At 38.1% G+C, this 19169-nt stretch overlaps 1 protein-coding gene across 1 annotated transcript in view; it reads right to left on the bottom strand.

Moving 5' to 3' along the window:
• The window catches only part of LOC126373628 (peroxidase-like), a 44330-nt gene that overhangs the window by 18895 nt on the left and 6266 nt on the right, over positions 1-19169 (bottom strand). Inside the window, exons 5-7 of the mRNA XM_050019834.1 lie at positions 18809-19046; positions 11226-11440; positions 9228-9398 (exon numbers count right to left, since the gene is read on the bottom strand). Of these exons, the coding sequence (XP_049875791.1) occupies positions 9228-9398; positions 11226-11440; positions 18809-19046 (624 nt within the window). The remainder of the gene's footprint in view (positions 1-9227; positions 9399-11225; positions 11441-18808; positions 19047-19169) is intronic.

The raw sequence follows: 19169 nt of genomic DNA, 5'->3' as shown, positions 1-19169 counted from the left end.
ACCGACCTCACGTGATCCGTGAGGGAGTTAATAGCTGTCGAGGCCTCCTCTAAGGAGGTTATTTGTACTGGGAACTTCAGGGCCAAGATCGTTGCTATTCCAGGTAAAGACCGTGTCTCCTGATATCACGCTATGATACTTCTTCTTAGTAGCGTAGCAAGGGGTATCAGGGTTGTCGTTATTTATACTAACAATTTGACCAACAAATATTTCTCCTTGAACTCAGTGAGTTTCGTTCCAATCCCGAAATCCACTTCCGTAACAATACCATACAACCGCCTAAAAAACCCCTGCCTAGTGTGGCTATGAATAAATTCCTTCCAAATATCTTGGAAGAGGCCCTTGCCCAGTACTGGGATCTATATGGACTAGTAAAGTAAGTACTCGTATGTAAGCATATCAAACAATAATATAATTTATAAATAAAAGCAACAAAACCCACTAAATTATTGAAATAAAAAAGAATGTCACGATCATGCATTATATGTCACAACCATGTGTTTAAAATGTCTACGGCTGTGACATTTTTATCATTACATGGTTGTGACAATTTGAAACGTGTTCGATATAACCCAAAAGCTATCCACGATACTGCAAATCTTAAGTAATTATTTTAAACTACACTGTATGACGTGCATATTATATTTCAAACAATAGTGTAACACTGATACTTAAGTTTAAAACTCTAACACGGCGTTGACGAGTTAAGGTTGTCCTTTTTTTAAAATGTAAAAGCAGATTGATTTTATACTGGTCTCAACGCTCTTAGCCATTTGCAATACTGACAAGAACATATTGTTGGCGTTCTAAAAAAACTTAGAAAGGGTTGCCAATGTCATAGATTTATTTCTACAGAGAATTGTAGTTTTAAAGAGTCGCACACGGTTGTGACACAAAAACTGCTCACAAAATGTATGTTGTTCAAAATCATAAATAGTGTGCATTATTTATATATTTTGTTAAACAGTCTTATAGAACAAAGGTTCGTCTTGCATAGTTATTGTAATATTTCGAAAAATAACATGCCACATCTTCAGAAAAAATCATTTTATCTGCAATTCTGGCAATCTCACACGACACGTTCCGTGACATTTATGACTTCTAATTTTTTTAAATATAATATCTAATAATTTTATGGCAAAAATTATATCCGGACACGATACTAGAAGTAATTACCTAAGTAAAATAATTCAGGGGTCACTGATTTTCCTAAAAAACATATACAATTCTTACAACTCACAAAAAAAAACGTAAGAATAAGAATCACCCTGATGAATGTTTTGCAGAGTTAGTGATACTGCCAATTCATGGTTTTTAGGAAGAGCATTCCTATGCTTATCTAACTCGTTATACAATTGATAAGGGCTAAGCACAGTAGGATGTAATATATTTAGCTTTGCAAAAAGGATAGCATTATTTACATCATCTATATCGAAAGATAATGTTAAAATGATAGCTTCTAAAGAATTGAATAAAGAACTTAATTGAGATTTTATTTCTAGCTTATCGTTAGAGTTACTAATCTTATTTAACATATTATTCACGGTGTCCATATTCTTAAGTAGGTTTTGTTCGTTTTCATTGACCTTAGACATAGAATTATTAAAATTTGAAATAGTTGACTTAATTACATGTATATTGTCTTTCATTAGGTAAGACAACTGTTTTTCGTCTGTCTGTACCTGGTTAATTGCGTCAGTGAATTTAATCGCATCTTCATTGTCCAAAGTGCCGAAAAAAGTTTTCAGGATGGAGCCCCCAAAATCAATGAGACCTCGTTTTTGACGTCGGGGTTGTTCATCGACAAGTAAGTATGATATAGAAGAAAATTTATTGACATTAGTTATATGTTGATTATGTAAAGCAGACAGAGAGTTAGTACAGTCTGTTTTTAGCTTTGACGATGAAAACGAATTGCAAAATAAATTTACTCTTTCGAATAAGAACTCTGCTTTATCTAAATTAGGTTTAATATGACTTATATCTAAATACGTAACGACATTCCATTCGCCGTTAGTGAATTTGACATCTAGAAGTTTGTCGAAGAAAAGTCCAGGACTATCTCGGATTTGTGAAACGAATTCACAAATAACCGGTGGTGCGGCCCTGGAATAGATAGAGACGCGCGTTATGTTACGGTGATAAGGTTTGATCAGCTGCGAGTTTTATTTCGTCATAATGATGACGTACATGTTTTCTATTTATAAGTAATGTGACGGTGTGGTGTCCATTTAGCTTAATGATTTGAAAAGGACCTTTCCACACCGGTGATAAGGCTTTATTTTGTTTGTGATGGCATTTAACGTATACCATATCGCCAATTTTATAAGTTGTAGGTTTAGTACGTGAATCATAATAGTTTTTTGAGCGTTCTTTTGAAGATATAATGTTTTCTTTAGCTTTTTGTCGGCTGTAACATAAGCGATAATTAAGGGCTCTGATGTAGTCGGTATATGTATTATTATCTAGCGAGTCAATACTACTCGGGATATAAGGTTTAAAACCCAGCAAAAGTTCCATAGGCGAGAATCCTGTGGTGCTATGGACGTTTGTGTTATACGCAATCATAGCGGTAGGTAAATACAGATTCCACGTATGCTGGTTTTCTCCAATGTAAGATCTTAAATACTCTTTAAGAGTCGAGTGGCTCCTCTCTAGAGCACCACATGTTTGAGGGTGATAAGGAGATGCATATATATGCTTTATACCGAACAACTTTTCTAATTGCTTAAATACATCAGAGCAAAAGTTAGTTCCCTGATCTGTGACTATCATTTTGGGAATACCTATGTGAGATATATACCGAACGAATAATCTGGCAGTTTCCTCGGCCGAGCATGTTTGCAATGGATAAGCCTGTGAATATTTAGTCAGGTCGTCTTGCAGTGTAAGAATGAATTTGAACTTATGTTCGTGAGTTTCAGGGAGAGGACCGACTAAATCTAGGAAGACTTTTTCGTTAGGCCTTGTGGCAGTCGATGTTATTATCATCGGCGCACGATTCACTTGGCGCAAAGGCTTATTTATTTGACACGAGCGACAATTTTTTACATAATCATCAATATCTTGGCGCATGTTTTTCCACCAGTATTGAGATTTGATTCGATCGAACATGCGAGATACGCCGGGGTGTCCGGCTGAGACAGAATCGTGATTTTCTTTTAAAATGTTTTTGACTTCACTAGGAGTAGGATATAGTATTGAATTTCGATAGATATTTACTTTGATTCCGGTATCATGGAATAGGAAAGATAGAATGTTGTAAATTTTAGTGTAAACTATTTTGTTAAAAGGATCGGAAAAATCTGAGATTGCGAATTCCTTTTCCTCCAAATACCAGTATTTGATCATATCTCTGTATTCGCGTAAGACATTGAATATATCCTTATAAGACATTTCGTCATAGTGATTGAGACGAATAAATAGATGAGTAAAGACATGCTTATCATTACTTGTGGAATAATAAGTGTTAAGTTCACGATCGATGTCTCGGATATTTGGTTCGCTTGTGGAGGAATTGATGATTTCTGTACAGTATGGGACAGATTCATCTAAGTCAATTGACGTTGGATAAGCTATCAGTTTACACTTAGCTTTAAGTAGAGATTGATTGTGTTCTTCAATGATTGTATTATAAGATACGTCTGGCTGACGGTTTATTTGTAAGAACTGTTCATAAGTTTCGGAAATAGAAGGACTCGGGTCATCGGACACGCGAGGTGATGAATTAGTAGAATTAGAATTAGAAGGATTACGAGTTGAATCGGGATCTCCAAAATCATTTAGAGCGTTGACAGGGCAACGAGATAAAGCGTCTGCATTACAATTAAGTTTCCCTTGTTTATAAATTATTTCGTAGTCATACTCCTCCAATTTTAGGCGCCACCTTATTAATCTAGAACCAGGGTCCTTGACATTAAAAAGCCATACAAGTGGCCTATGATCGGTGACGATTTTAAATTTTCGACCATATAAGTAAGGTCGGAAAGTCTTCACGCCGAAAAGGATAGCTAGAAGCTCCTTTTCTATTGTGGAGTAATTACCTTCGGCCTTGTTGAGTGTTCGAGACGCATAGGCAATGGGTTTATCCTTACCTATGTCGCCTTGCGATAACACGGCTCCGACAGCGTAGTTGGAAGCGTCGGTAGTGAGAATAAATGGTTCGTTAAAATTCGGATATTGGAGGAGGGGCGCAGATGTTAGTTTATTTTTTAGAATATCGAAAGATTGTTGTTGGTCGTATGACCATTTAAATTCTGCGTCCTTTTTAAGAAGGGAAGTTAAGGGTTTGGTGATTTTGGAGAAGTTCTCGATAAATCGTCGGTAGTAACCAACGAGGCCAAGAAAAGATTTAATGTCTTTGGCATTCCTTGGAATAGGGAAGTCTGTGACTGCCTTGATTTTATCGGGATTAGGTGACACACCTTTATCCGTGATTATATGGCCTAGATAAGCGACCTCGCGACGTAAGAATTCGCATTTATCTGGCTGTAGTTTTAAATTAAATTGACGAAGTCGGTCGAACACGAGTTTTAGTTTTTGAATGTGTGAATCGAGATCATGAGAATAGATTATGCAGTCATCGAGATAAATATAACAATGTAAACCCTGGAGCCCTGTTAGAACAGTGTTCATCAATCTTTGAAATGTTGAAGGGGCATTTTTCAGCCCGAAGGGCATACGGGTGAATTCATAATGTCCTGAAGTGCCATTTGTGATGACGGTGAAGCCGGTTTTCTCAGCGTCTTCCTTTTTAAGTTTTATTTGATGGAAGCCGCTGACGAGATCAAGTGTCGTAAAATACTTGGAGTGACCTAATTGATCGAGGATGTCCGTTATTAACGGAAGTGGATAGATCTCGGTAACGGTTGCGTCATTAAGCTTCCGATAGTCAATGACTATCCTACACTTTTGTTTCCCTGACGCGTCCTTCTTTTTAGGGACTACCCAAACTGGAGCACTCCAAGGTGACATTGAAGGACGAATGATATTTTGTTCTAACATTGTTTTGATTTGGCCTTCAACTTCATCCTTATGGCATTCGGGAAAACGATAGGATTTTACATGGACAGGAGCAGAGTCCTTTGTATTGATTGAATGTTCCAGTGCACTAGTGAAAGATAATGGTTCTCCCTCCAGATGAAAGATATCTGTGTACTGAGAACAACATTCAAGTAGACGTTTGGATTCCTCGTTATTAAGATGATTTGCTCGTATAAGATCGAGGACTTGTTGATTCCTATCGGAATGTAAAACGTGGACATTGTAAATGTCTTTAAAATCATCTTGAGATGATATTTGTGTTGAAGACTGCTTATCATATGGAGTGAGATTCACGCGGTAATCTCGAATGATGATCTCTGATTCAGTAGTATTTAGAACAGATAAGTTAACTCGACCATTAGGTTTGAGAAGAACGATACAATTTGCAATATATACGCCGTCCGAAATAAAATGGTCAAGGACCAAACTTTCTTTAAGATTTTCGTACTCCTTTAGATCATTAGAAATTGAGCATTCGATTATGGCTTCTGATCGCGGAGGAATGGCATATGTGGGCCGATTGAAGCGGATTGGTAGAGAATGACCTCGCATATACAAACAGTTGCGAGAATATCTAATATCGACATCTAAAGTTTTAAGAAAGTCGTTGCCTAATATGCCATCGTAATTTAATTGAACATTGTCACTAATAGCATGAAACTTGAAATCGAAAGTTATAGTGGAAGGATTTTCGGATGACGTAATGCAATTGAAATTGATTTGGAATGACCCTAAGGTTTCACAATATGAGTCATCATCGCTAAGTCCCTTTAATTTAATTTTTTCGTTGGATAGTGAAGGTTTATTCGTAAAGTTTGCTAGTTTAGCTATGCTGACGGTTGAACCGGTGTCGATTAAGAAACATAAAGGGTGTTCCGCATAATTTGTTTTTAATAATATATGCGGTAATGAGATTTTATGTGAAATTGTGTTTACTTTATATATAGTATTGTTTTCCGACGAAGTAGAGATAGAACTCATAGGACCTTCACTATTTTGAGAGTTTTCAGGATTTAGCAATGGATGACTATTTTGACTCAACGAAACAGTGTCTCTCATATGAGAGGGTTGAGATTTAAGGGGTGCAATATTTTTATTGCGACTCAACGATACAGAGTCTCTCGTATGAGAGGGTTGAGGTTTAAGGGGTGCAATATTTTTATTGCGACTCAACGATACAGAGTCTCTCGTATGAGAGAGTTGAGATTTAAGGGGTGCAATATTTTTATTGCGACTCAACGATACAGAGTCTCTCGTAAGAGAGGGTTGAGATTTAAGGGGTGCAATATTTTTATTGCGACTCAACGATACAGAGTCTCTCGTATGAGAGGGTTGAGATAGAGATTTTGAATTAGATTGGCTCTTGGATACAGTGACTCTCTTTGGAGAGTTTTGAGCACAGGCTTTAGCATAACTTAAGGAAGCAGTGACACGAGAGGATTTAGAATTTACTTTTGTGTCTAAACGAGCAGAATTACGTCGACACGTGTCCGTAATTCTGTTTACTAGTTTAAATTATCGTTATCACATAGTTCGCACGGGCCATCCGAGTTGTTATACGACTCCGGCTCCGATTGCGCTTCGTCCGCAACATGATTTATAGGAGCCGTGGGATTGTTGTTTTGATAATTAGAATTTCGTTTGGAATTATTATGTTTTCGTTTAAAACATTCCGAAATATCATGGCCCGGTTTTTTACAATATCTACAATTTTTTTGTGATATCGAATTTTGTTGCGATGATATAGAATTTTGAAAGTTGCGTTTTGGTTTGGAGATACCTTCCGAATGAGAATGAGCTTGCTTGTTACGATTAACCTTGTACACGAGGTTTTCAAGCTTCTCTTCTTCGAGAGCTATGTTGATGGCATCGTTCAATGACCTCGGTTCTCGGCATCGAACGATTGTGCTCAATCGTGGTGATAATCCTAAATTGAACGTAAACAAGGCAAGGTCTTCGGTCATAGCGAGTCGACCGACGAGCTCCTTTTTTAGGGAAGCTGAATTGTGTATCTCCGATTGCAAGGATGTTAAGCAGCTTTCGATACGCAAAGCGAATTGTGCAACAGTTTCGTTAAATTGTTGTTTACATGATTGAAGATCTAACAACAGATGATTATAATGCTTCCTTTCTCCAAAGTTTTGGTTTAAGAATAACTTTAATTCGTCAAATGTTTCAAACACTTTGTTAGAACATGCTACCTGTGCTTTGCCTTCTAATTTAGCTATAATATATTTTAATAAGATTATTTTCTGGCAAGGTGAAGCCAGATCAAGAGCATTTTGACAATTTGTCAGAAATGCGGTTAGGGTTTCTCGATCACCCTTATATGGATTAATGAAATTACAGAGAACCTGAAGAGGACAAGGTTCAGATATGAAAATTTCAGGAACCTTCTTCGAAGCTGAAGGAGTTGATGGAGGTTTGCTTTCCGCCATTATAAGAGGTAAGTAAGTACGTAAGTATGTAAATAGGATTTAGGTAAGTATTAGGGTTAGATTATTATTTTAGATTTTGGATTATTAAGACAGGTAATATAATAGGAGATATTTAGGAATCGACTAAGTGATACAAAATTTAGAATGTTAAGATTAATTAAAAGAGAGTGGCGAAGCAATTACAGTGAATCAAATATTTTACTCACATTAACACCAGCGCGAACACCACGTTGTAAATCTTCATTTCCAGCGAAATCAGGATACGTGCAGGAAAGCGGCAGCGAGGTGACGGCGGCGGCAGCGCAGCGGCAGGAAAAATATATGACGGCGATCGACTGGCAGGCTTACTCTGACAGTTTTGTTGTTGACCCCAGGATGCAGTCTCGGTGGTCCACCAGCAGGCTTCTCGAAGTAAGGCTTACTGTCGTGGTTAGACCTCCAGATAGACGGCGAGTATCGGCGAGCTGATGCGGGGAAGGTAGACTGTCGCCGTTTAACCGTACTTATTAATTCGACGGTGAGTTAGAAGATTTTGAAGAGTTTGACGAAGTGACGAAAATAACTTGAGAACTTGGAAGTCACTCCGGAGTCGGGTTGGCGACGACGAGCGGACAGGAATAGCGTATTAGTTTATAAGTTTGTAATTTCACAGACACATCACCAATGTTCCACACAATTTTTATGAGATTCGTTTACGCGAACGCGTTATGGAATACCAGGAATCGACGAAGAAACGGTAAAAATTCACTGGTATCCCACTTCTGACACCACTATTACGGGGTGGGTCAGGTGATGCTTTTTAAAAAACAATTTTATTTACGCTAAAAAGATTTATTTAAAGAAAATGTATTAGAATTATACAAAACGTAGTTGCTATCCGAATTCCAAACCCGAACTAACGATTTCCCATTGAAATGAAACTTGATGGTTCCGGAGTCCTATTGCATTGACGTCAATGCAATAGGAATTGAGTATGCAGTTTTTATTTTATATGATTACCCTGTAATTTAATATATAACAGTACCTACCACACAGTAGTAATCATGTAAAAAAACGAAGATTTTTCAGAAAAAATGATGGTGGAAGTTTCCAATTGTGTAGACTTCAAAGAATTGGGGACGAGAGTGTGGGTTTGTATACAGTGACCTATCAGATCAGTACCGAAGAATGTAAACACTCGCTGCCATCAAATCAAGACTAGAGAAATGGCCAGCGTCAGGAACAATGACATCGGCTGAATCTTCTTCTTATCGTGTGGGTTGTGAGGTAGATGACCAACCTCATCAACCCTGGTGTCAGAATTATTATTGACCAAAGGCCCCTGACGTGACTCAAGTAACGACTACGCACTTGCATCAGAAAGTAGTAACCGGGACCAACGGCTTAACGTGCCTACCGCACGGATCATGTTACTTCTGGACAATCAAGTGATCAGCCTGCAATGTCCTAACCAAACTAGGGATCACAAAGAGAGTTTTGTGATTTGCCCCACCGGGATTCGAACCCGGGTCCTCCGGATCGTGAGCACAACGCTCAAGCCCTGGACCACGGAGGCCGTATGTAAATCGGCTGAATGTAAACGTAGCATTACCTTTGCTGAGAGCCGTCGCGTTGGTGTCATGGTCAATGAACTCATACAATGTCCATGTCATGCTCGTGGGGAACCAATACAGCCAACATGACGAGGAAGAAATAATCATGTGCATAGCTTCGGTGACCTCACAGTTGTTAACGAATAGTCCATACCTTTGCTAAGAGCAGTGGCGGTGATGTCATGGTCTATGAACTGCCCCCACACTGCCAACATGACGGTGAAGGAAGAATCATGCGCGTAGCTCGGTCGGTGTACCGTCACACTCACGTCACGCGCACTCGGAAGAGGAGTGCCGTTGATTCCAGTACGAGGGGCGCTGATGCCTGAAGATAGAGTTAGGCTGGTTAGGTACCTATATGGAATAAGCAAAATACTACGTCTCCGCTCCCCACCAGCGGCTGAGCTAGGTTTACCGCATCCCCCCTCGAATATAGTTTAGTCTAGAATCGTATGTCGCCAGACGTCACACACACAGATGCACGTGTTCAATAATTCTCACGTTGATTAGTGAGATGCTTGACAGCCCTTTTACAAAACACTGGGTCCAGACGCATGTGTGCTATTCAGGGACCAAGGGTAGGTCATATATGAATTAATTTTCATTCAATCCTTACTTAAATTAATTTACTAACCTAGTTTGTAAGTCACTGTACTAACAATATAGGGATTAATGTCCGAAATAAAGATATATATATTTTTTTAATATTTTAATAACGTCAATGTGTGGTATCTATGTAAAACGAGGTTGTTTGTATGAAGTGTCCGGGGTGTGGCACCTAGTTACCTACCTAACCTATGAATGCTAAAACGTAACCGCCTGGAAACCAATATTAGGCAGCCAAATTACGTACTGAAATTGTATTAAGTATTTCTTGTTATTAAGAACGCCGAAGGCCCTGTTCCGAATTTTTTTACCGACTTTAAGAAAGAAGGAGGTTCTCAATTCGACCGTATTTTTTTTTCTTGCAGCTACTTTTCCTCCACTATGCAGGTTGTGAGAAGCTGCAGTAGAATCAGGCGGATTAAAAAACATATATTTATGTAATAATTGATTATTGTTAGTAAAGATATTAGATTATTAGAATAATACTTAATATTCAAAGTGTAACTATGTTACCCACTGAATAAAGATATTTTAGAATTTGAGATTGTAACATTACGTTATTATTAACATTAAACATTCCACAAACTTCATCGACCTCTTTGTCCGTGGTTATCTTAAAAAGAACTCTTTATATGCATCGACCTTGTCTGTTATGTACCCACTTTAGAATAGAACTCTGTCGCATGTTTGTATCATAAATTATGATCACTTGCTCAGCAGTGAAGGAAAAGATCGTGAGGAAACACAGGACACGTTCCAGAAAAATGCGTTTCCGGACTGGTTTTCTTCTTTACGTTGGAAGGTCAGATAGGCAGTCGCTTCTGCAAAAAGTGGACTTGTCAAATCTGAAGATTTGTGTTTTTAAATTATTATCAATTGCTCAGCAGTGAAGGAAAATATCGTGACAGGATACGTTCCAGAAGAATGCGTTTCCGGGCTGGTTTTCTTCTTTACATTGGAAGGTCAGACAGGCAGTCGCTTCTGTAAAAACCGGACCTGTCAAATATTCAGGTTAGGTAAGCAGAGCCCGTGGGAAACCATGTAACGCTAGGGAGAAGATGAACCTAAAGCATAAAATGAAGTATAATGCTTTTTAGAACGGTAACTCTGCGCCCCGCACCAGTTCGTATAGAGCACAGACCACACCCCCTCTGGGTTTTACTTTAGTCTTATAGCAGAAAACGGCTAAGGAGTAAGGGGATCTCGCTCGCACTTACGCGTTAGATTATTTTTTTTGACGTTACTTATTGTAGATTTGCCACAGACATTAACTACTTAGCCGGACAAATGGAGAGCGCTGAAGGCGCTCACCCGGTACAACGTTTAAGACAACAGACCTGAGGGTGCCCAGTTGGGCGCGAACCTCGGCTCAGGGCGTCGTCTGAGAGGAAAAATATTTGAAAGAATTAATCGACCCTAGTAGGTCGATAGCGATGAGCGCTGATTGAGGGACATCGTCGACCACGCCAGCGGGGTCAGTATTCGGGTTACGCGTTAGAAGAATGAGACTTTTGTATGAAGTGTCCAGGGAAGAAGTAAACCTTACCATCAGCATAATCAGCAGGCAAGACTCTCCTAAACGGCGTATGCGACACACCCCACCGGAGTGGATTGTTGCGGTTGTTACAACTGCCGTCGACCGTGCGGTACTTGGAGGGTGGGCAGTGCGGCGGCGTCTGCTGACAGTACGTAGGTTCGGGGAAGGCTCCTTCTGTTGGGGGGCCGAGCCCTACGCCTCCTTCGCGGTTCAGTGGCACAGTTCTGGAAACAGAATAATGGTATTTATTAATGTATGTACGTATAGAGTAGGAGGAGCTCGGTGGCGCAGCGGTAAACGCGCTCGGTCTGCGATTGTTGAAGTTAAGTAACTTTCGCAAAGGCCGGTCATAGGATGGGTGACCACAAAGGTTAAAAAAAAAATTTTCATCGCGAGCTCCTCCGTGCTTCGGAAGGCACGTTAAGCCGTTGGTCCCTGCTGCATTAGAAGTCGTTAATAACCATATGTCCTCCAGCATAATATATATTTTACTTTTTTATGTATTTTTTTAATTATCTGTTTTTTAAATTTTATTATTTAGTTATCTAATAAACGATTACGTTGTCCTACTTTGCAAATGTTGTGTGCACCTATAATTGGCTTATGTAACAGTCTAATTCCTGATGTAACTTTTATTTTATTTAATGTTTTATTATATAAGCTGTTGGTGTACCTTTTTTATAAATAAAATAAAATAAAATAACCATCAATCCGCACTGGGCCCGCGTGATGGTTTAAGGCCCGATCTCCCTATCCATCCATAGGGAAGGCCCGTGCCCCAGCAGTAGGGATGTTAATGGGCTGATAATGATGACGTATAGAGTATTTATTATAAATCAGAAATCAGCATCATTTATTCAACGTAATTATCATGGATAAACTTGTTAAAGGTCAATGTAACATTTTTGAATTTACGTCATATATGTATTAACTTTAGTTTTCTTTTAGGTATTTATTTCTCGTTGCACCATCCCGCATCCAAGTTGTTTGTAAATGTTTGTTTCCTGGTAGTGGTTGCCTGGAAGAAATTGCTCTAGAGCAATATGGCCGCCCAAATTGTACTGTATTCATGAGTTATGTCTGATTGTTGAAATTCAGTTCTGTGCTATAAAGTATATTTGATTTGATTAATATATTTCATGTTCAGGGGAAAGGGACGATACATAAACAGCAAAGGAGAGCGCTATAGCAGAAAAATGAACCTATTTATGTGCAATCTTTAGCCATAGAGCCGGCCAATCAGCTTGCGACAACAATTAAGGACCTAGACATCGTCCCCGTCGGCGTGGTCGACTATTTCTCTCATTCAACGCTTATCGCTATCGACCCACTAGGGTCGATTAATTCTTTCAAATATTTTTCCTTTCAGACGACGCCCTGAGCCGAGGTTCGCGCCCAACTGGGCACCCTCAGGCCTGTTGTCTTAAACGTTGTACCGGGTGAGAGCCTTCAGCGCTCATATTTGTCCGGCCAAGTAGTTAATGCCATCTGAGGCAAATCTACAATAAGTCACGCCAAAAAAAAATGAAAAAACAAAATAAAAATCGGCTCAGAAGGGTCGATTAATTCTTTCAAATAATCCTCTCCTACGACGCCCTAAGCTAAGTTTCACGCCAAACCGTGCACTCTCAGGTCTATTTTCTTAAATTTGTACCGGGTGAGAGCCCTTAGCGTTCCCCTTTGTACGGCCAAGTAGTTAATGCAATATACGGCAAATCTACCGTCTAGCATACAAGTAAGTAACCATTTCGTCGTTGCCAATTTAAAATCTATAATGTGCAATCGGGTAAATTTTACAGATTAAAAAAAACATCCGACTGAAACTTTTTTGTATGACGGTGTGTTAAAAATATTAAAAGATAATTGTTATTTACGTACATAAGAGTTTGTACTGAATGTTTTAAGAGCAAAATACTATTCGATCCTGACAAAAAAGAAATTTGGTGAGGGCGAAATATAGCTGTAGGAAACTGAGAATGGTAAGGATAATGAATGGGAATTTAATTGTTTATGGTATGAAAGGAGGATGTTAAAGAACGGGACGTAAGGCAGTTTTAAAAAGTAAGAAAGGGGAGTCTTAGGTGCGATGTCGGACGGGTGAGGATTTGGTTTTAATATAAGGTGTGTGTAAAATAAAAGGAGTGAAGACATTTAAAAAATATCCCGAGTTATTTCATTATCCCACAATTTTGGAGCTTTTAAATTGGTAACGACTATATTTAATATTTAAACTATTTGACCACAATACACGACTGTAGTGTTATCATCTTTTTATATGACCTAAAAATGTCCTCTTAATCTCTTAGTTGTTTATTTATAAAGACACGTCTTAAAACTTGCTTTCGAAATAAGTTTCGTCACATAAATAAGAGTAAGTATGTAGGTAGGAATGAAATAGGATACTTCTAGAAGCGGATTAGATGAATTGGAGTGTGACTAACATGACGTGTCGACTGAGTTTGCGTTAGTTTATTCTAAGACCAATATTTTACTTGTACCTGACAGAGGGCAGCATTAACTGTTAGTACTACTTAGAGACGGAGGACAGGGGTCTTACTTAGTATGGCTTTGAAATAGACTACCTACTCTGGGCGCCATCACACTTGCGACATACTGAGTACTGTGGGGTGTAAGGCAAGAGGGGAACCACTGCCCTATTTTTCCCTAAAAAGTACCGTAGCACGGAGAATGCAATACGAACAAGAACGTGGCTCTTAAATTAATGATGATGACCTGTAAATAGGTTAAACAGTAAAAAAAATAGGTATTTAAGAAAATACCGACATTAAAATCTTGTCTCTAAAAAAAGTAATATTTTGTTGAACACAATGTTAGATTCTAAATTGTACTATTCCCTAACCTATATCCCCTGTAATTTCCCTAATTTTATTTAATGGAATTATTATTTAAATTGTTTTTATGTGTGGATAAGCTATGGAATTATGTAGTGACTATTATGGAATTCTGAAATAAAACTGCACATGTGTTTATAAGACCACATAGACGAACATATACGAATATTGTGCAATTCCAACACATGCATGTATACGGGTCAAATGTCGTGTTTTTGTTTTTTTTAAAGATTGCATTTCGGTGAGTGTTTTTAGGAATTGCACGAGCTGATTCCACCTGTACCTTTCCACCATCAGACGATACGACGCGGGGAGGAATTCCATCCATATGTGGTCGACATTCCTCCCCTTCGAACCGCTAGATTCGCTTCCTCCTTCATTACGCGAACTGCTAAAGAATAAATAATACATCATAACTCGGAATTTTCAAGGCAAGACTGAATAGGCACTATTGAGTTTGCGTGCTTCACCTTAGACCACATCGCTGCTGGAGACCAGCCTGGATTGAAGTCAAACGCACTCAAATCTTTAAATAAAAGAAATGATAACCTCATTTTTGCTGTCGTTCATAATTCATTTATTCGCCTTAAAAATAGAAATAGTAATTTATAAACGGTAGATTTCTGTGAAACCCACATTCCCGAGAAATGCATTTATAGGAGGAATGTAACCTAACCTGCATTGGGCTAGTTTTCCCTTCGCGGGTTGGAAGGTCAGATAGGCAGTCGCTTCTGTAAAAAATCGGACCTGTCAAACCTTCACATTAGGTAATAAGGATGAGATTTCTGTGAGACACAAAAATACTAGAGTAACATTCATTCCACCATTAGATTTGCCGCAGATGGCATTAACTGCTTGGCAGGACAAATGGGGAGCGCTGTAAGCTCTCACCCGGTACAACGTTTAAGACAACAGGCCTGAGGGTGCCCAGTTGGGCGCGAACCTCGGCTCATGGCGTCGTCTGAGAGGAAAAATATTTGAAAGAATTAATCGACCCTAGCGGGTCGATAGCGATAAGCGCTGATTGAGGGAAAACGTCGATCACGCCGACGGGGTCGGTATCGGGGATAGTGTGCAGCGAAGCTTACCGTTACTCTTTTAAACTAATGACTCCAATTAGTTTATTAAAAACGATTGCACACACTACATTTCGTTATTGAATAATAATTTGGTTATTGGAAGCAATTACTTACATAACTATTTCCAAAGAAATGAACGATTCTGTACCGATTCACATTAGCTGGGGTCGCTTAGGTACCTATTGTACGTAAGTTAGTCTTAAGAGTTTATTACACTACACAATGGACTTTGTGTGATAAACACTTGTTGGTTGACAACTGTTAGATAATATGAGTTAACACTAACCAGAATCGTTCTATACATTGATTGAGGTTTACGCTAAAAATTAACTGATTTGACTATATGGAAACTACCTTGTTACCGTTCTATCTATACCTAGGTATTTTTCTTTTCTTTTCCATCCAGCTTTTATGCCTGGTGCATAAAAGCTGGTCGCAGACAACCTATCTCCATAGAGAATTAGATAAAATAGCAGTGGCCAACCATGACCACCCCAATTCGCCCCCCCCTCCAAATCCGCCCATGTTGAAAGATCAATGGTCGGAGTCATAAATCCTGGTGTCAGATTTTCTATTGAGCCGCCAAAGGCTCCTGACAGGGCAAACGCAAGGACATTATTCATGTGCGCATTGTCTAACATAACTTTTCAACTCCTATGATCGGATGTCCAAAAATATTTCTCGTAAGTACCATTTAAAGTCATAATGATAATTCTTCACAAAAAAATTAAAACTAAATATTAAAAAATATAATCATTGTTTATAATATCACTAATTATACACATCGTTTTAACGAATATTTGTTTTAATATATTTGTTTATACGATGGTCAAAACTCATAATAATTCTAAAAAAAGTTAAAAATCCAGCTTCCATAGTAATTCAACGGTTCACGCACATTTCATATAACAATTTTTGTTATAATATTACTAAATCGAACATTTTAAAATTACTATGTTTAAAGAATACAGTTTAAAAAAAAATTAAACCAATGTAATCATTGAATTTTATGAAGAAAAAATTCTAAAAAAATATTATAACTTTAACTGGTTCTTGGTAGTAACAGTATTAATAAAAAAAATATGATCACTAACGGTTATGAGCTCCATTGGTAGTTATAAAAATATATGTATAAAAAGAATATGAAAAATAAAATTATGAAGAGTGATTATTATGAGCACAAACAGGTAGTTAGGCAAAGAATAGGATTTAGAATTTTATGTGAGCAAATATGGACCTACATAATTCAAATAAAGCCAAAATATCTTTAATAATGTAAAAAATATATGGCATGCATAATTAGTAGAGAATTTTAATTAATGATTAATTCGTTTATAATATTAATGTTTAATTAATTTATATTTATACGCCGACTGGGAGATCACAGCGCTCCAACTTATATTATGTATAACACCCTACTCTACCTGTGTTTCACATATAAATCATTTTGTATGGTCAAAGCACGTTTGCTTGCTTGCTTTGCTGCCAAAGGTACCTATTATTCTCTATACCTACTTAAAACAAAATGTCCACATTCCAGTTGAGTGCTGTAAGTACGTAGCCGGCGAAATGAAGCCAAACTAGGGCGGATAAAGTATCGTGGTTGATCCGGCGTATTGGGTTTCACACTGGTAATAGATCGATGGACAAGAGCGATATACTTACGGTATTAATCATTGATGTATAGTATCTTTGTCGTAAATTGTCTATTACATAACATACATACATAAACAGGCTATATACCTACGTCCCACTGCTGGGCACAGGCCTCCCCTTAATCAACCGGAGGGAGTATGGAGCATACTCAACCACGCTGCTCCAATGCGGGTTGGTGGAGGTTTTTTTACGGCTAATAGCCGGGACCAACGGCTTAACGTGCCCTCCGAAGCACGGAATCATCTTACATTTTTTCTTTTCTTTTCTTTTTTTGAATTGTCTATTATTATTTATTTATAAAGGTACAACAACATCACAGTGTAACCCAATGCGCTGTATGACGAGAAAACAATATAAAAAACAAAAATAAACAATGAATGAAAAAAGAATAATAAGACTATAAATAACATGAAAAACACTAAAAAAGTTACAATTACAAAATTAAAAAGTAAACTATCACACAAAAATAAAAATAATAATAGAAAAACAAAACAGACCATTGTTACCTACGATTCCCGAGGAAGTAGTACGGTCAAGAGCATTAATATGTACACACTTTATATACACTTTAGTACCATGTCACATTAACTTTTTTGACAAATTGAACTGTAAGTCTCACTAAATGTCAAATTATGTTAGTGCGACAGAGTCCTAAAGTAGGTAAGTACATTATATTGCTCATGACCGCCGTACTATTCGGACTATACGTGTCCCTGGGCACCTCCAGAATTATGTGCTAAGTAGACTGATTCGTTAAGCGGGCGGGAAGAATGTCGTGAATTGTCTAAATTGTAATACTTACTTAAATAAAGAATTTAAGTATCAAAATATTGGCTTTATTCAACTTTTAAAATACTGACACTGATAATAATGAGATGCCTGACAACATTAGACATAGACAATTCACGACAATGTTTAGTAACAGTTTAGTTTGGTTAGAGTTTGATATTAATACTCTAATTTTGAAGAAATTCGGTCTTTGTTTAGTAATCTATCTACAATTATTTTATTTGTGGTGAAGGAAAACGTAGTAGGAAACCCTCATCCCCGACATGTGGCTAGTTTCCTAGGTCAAAGATAAATTATGAAATTCTGATTACTAAACACAGATTTAATACTGACGAAAAACATTTCCTTTTTTCTATCATATCTCAATCTTTTAATAAAGTATTCGGATATTTTAAATACGTAAAAAATAACAATTAAAACAACTACTACTCTATTCTACTATTCTATTTAACTTATTTATGAATTTTAATCAAGAAAAACGTAAAATAAGTCCAACATTTTGTCACGTTTTTCTATGCTGCTTTTTCATACAAATTCCATAGTAATTTCGTGCTTTGACGTTTAGTAAAAAGTAACAGAGTTGACTATTTGGAAACTACCCTAATCACCGGCTGTCGTAAATCGAAGAGGGATTGTGTTCGGCTTGCATCTCAAACGGGGAGCTCCGGTTCGATTCCCGGCCCCGGTATCGGAATTGCACCAATCCAATTGTCATTGATTAACACAGTTGGCTCGACCATTATAGACGGCTACGACTCACTACGTCTAACAGAAATCTCCGTGAAGATCTCTTGTGATGGGTGTACCTCTGACTACCCCGATTGGGAACATAGTCATACGTCTGCTTTTGTTATGTTACTACTTAGATAGCAATCAATTGAAGTATGTCTACGACCTACGAATATGAGAAGACATGTCGCATGGGTCGGCTCAATTGGCCTAATAGGACGGAAACTGTCCCATCTTTGTTCGATATATGCACTTAATATTTCTAGCTGCAGCAAGGAACAAACTTTGTTTTTGAGACTTATTTTAGATTTGCCTGAGATGGAAATATATACTTGGCCGGGCAAATGGGGAGCTATGACGTGAGTTTATGTTAGTAGGTAGTAAAAACGTAAAACATTTTTTAGGAAAGTTTATTCGTAGTAAAATAAAGTCTAAAGTGCAAGCGTACAAGCGGAAAACGTGCAGTTTAAAATGTAAGTAAATTCACCCGTTGATAAGACTCCTGGTGGCTTCTTCGGTGGCGTAAGCAGCATCAGCCATGGGTTTGACAGACGCTGCGGTGGCGGCCGCTCGCTGCGCGCGACCAGCTGGTGTATCCCTTACCAAAGGTTTCCTCTTCAACTCCAAGTCTGACTTTATCTTCAAGGCTTTCTTCCCTTGGGCTACGGCTGAGGAGATGGCTTCAGGTGTGGGCGGGCTACCGACCCACGAGGATGGTGGTCGGCCTGCGAACGTGACGGTATGTTTAAGTCCTTCGTAATTCGAATACCTAGCCAATGTAATAGAACCGAGTTGGTGTAGAACTTGTCCTCGTAATTATCCTTGTGAACGACAATGTTACTATAGTT

Source organism: Pectinophora gossypiella, chromosome 2 (genome assembly GCF_024362695.1).
Source record: "Pectinophora gossypiella chromosome 2, ilPecGoss1.1, whole genome shotgun sequence".
Classification (NCBI taxonomy): domain Eukaryota; kingdom Metazoa; phylum Arthropoda; class Insecta; order Lepidoptera; family Gelechiidae; genus Pectinophora; species Pectinophora gossypiella.
Note: the sequence above shows the minus strand (reverse complement) of the source record. Positions and strands in the feature narration are given on the sequence as shown.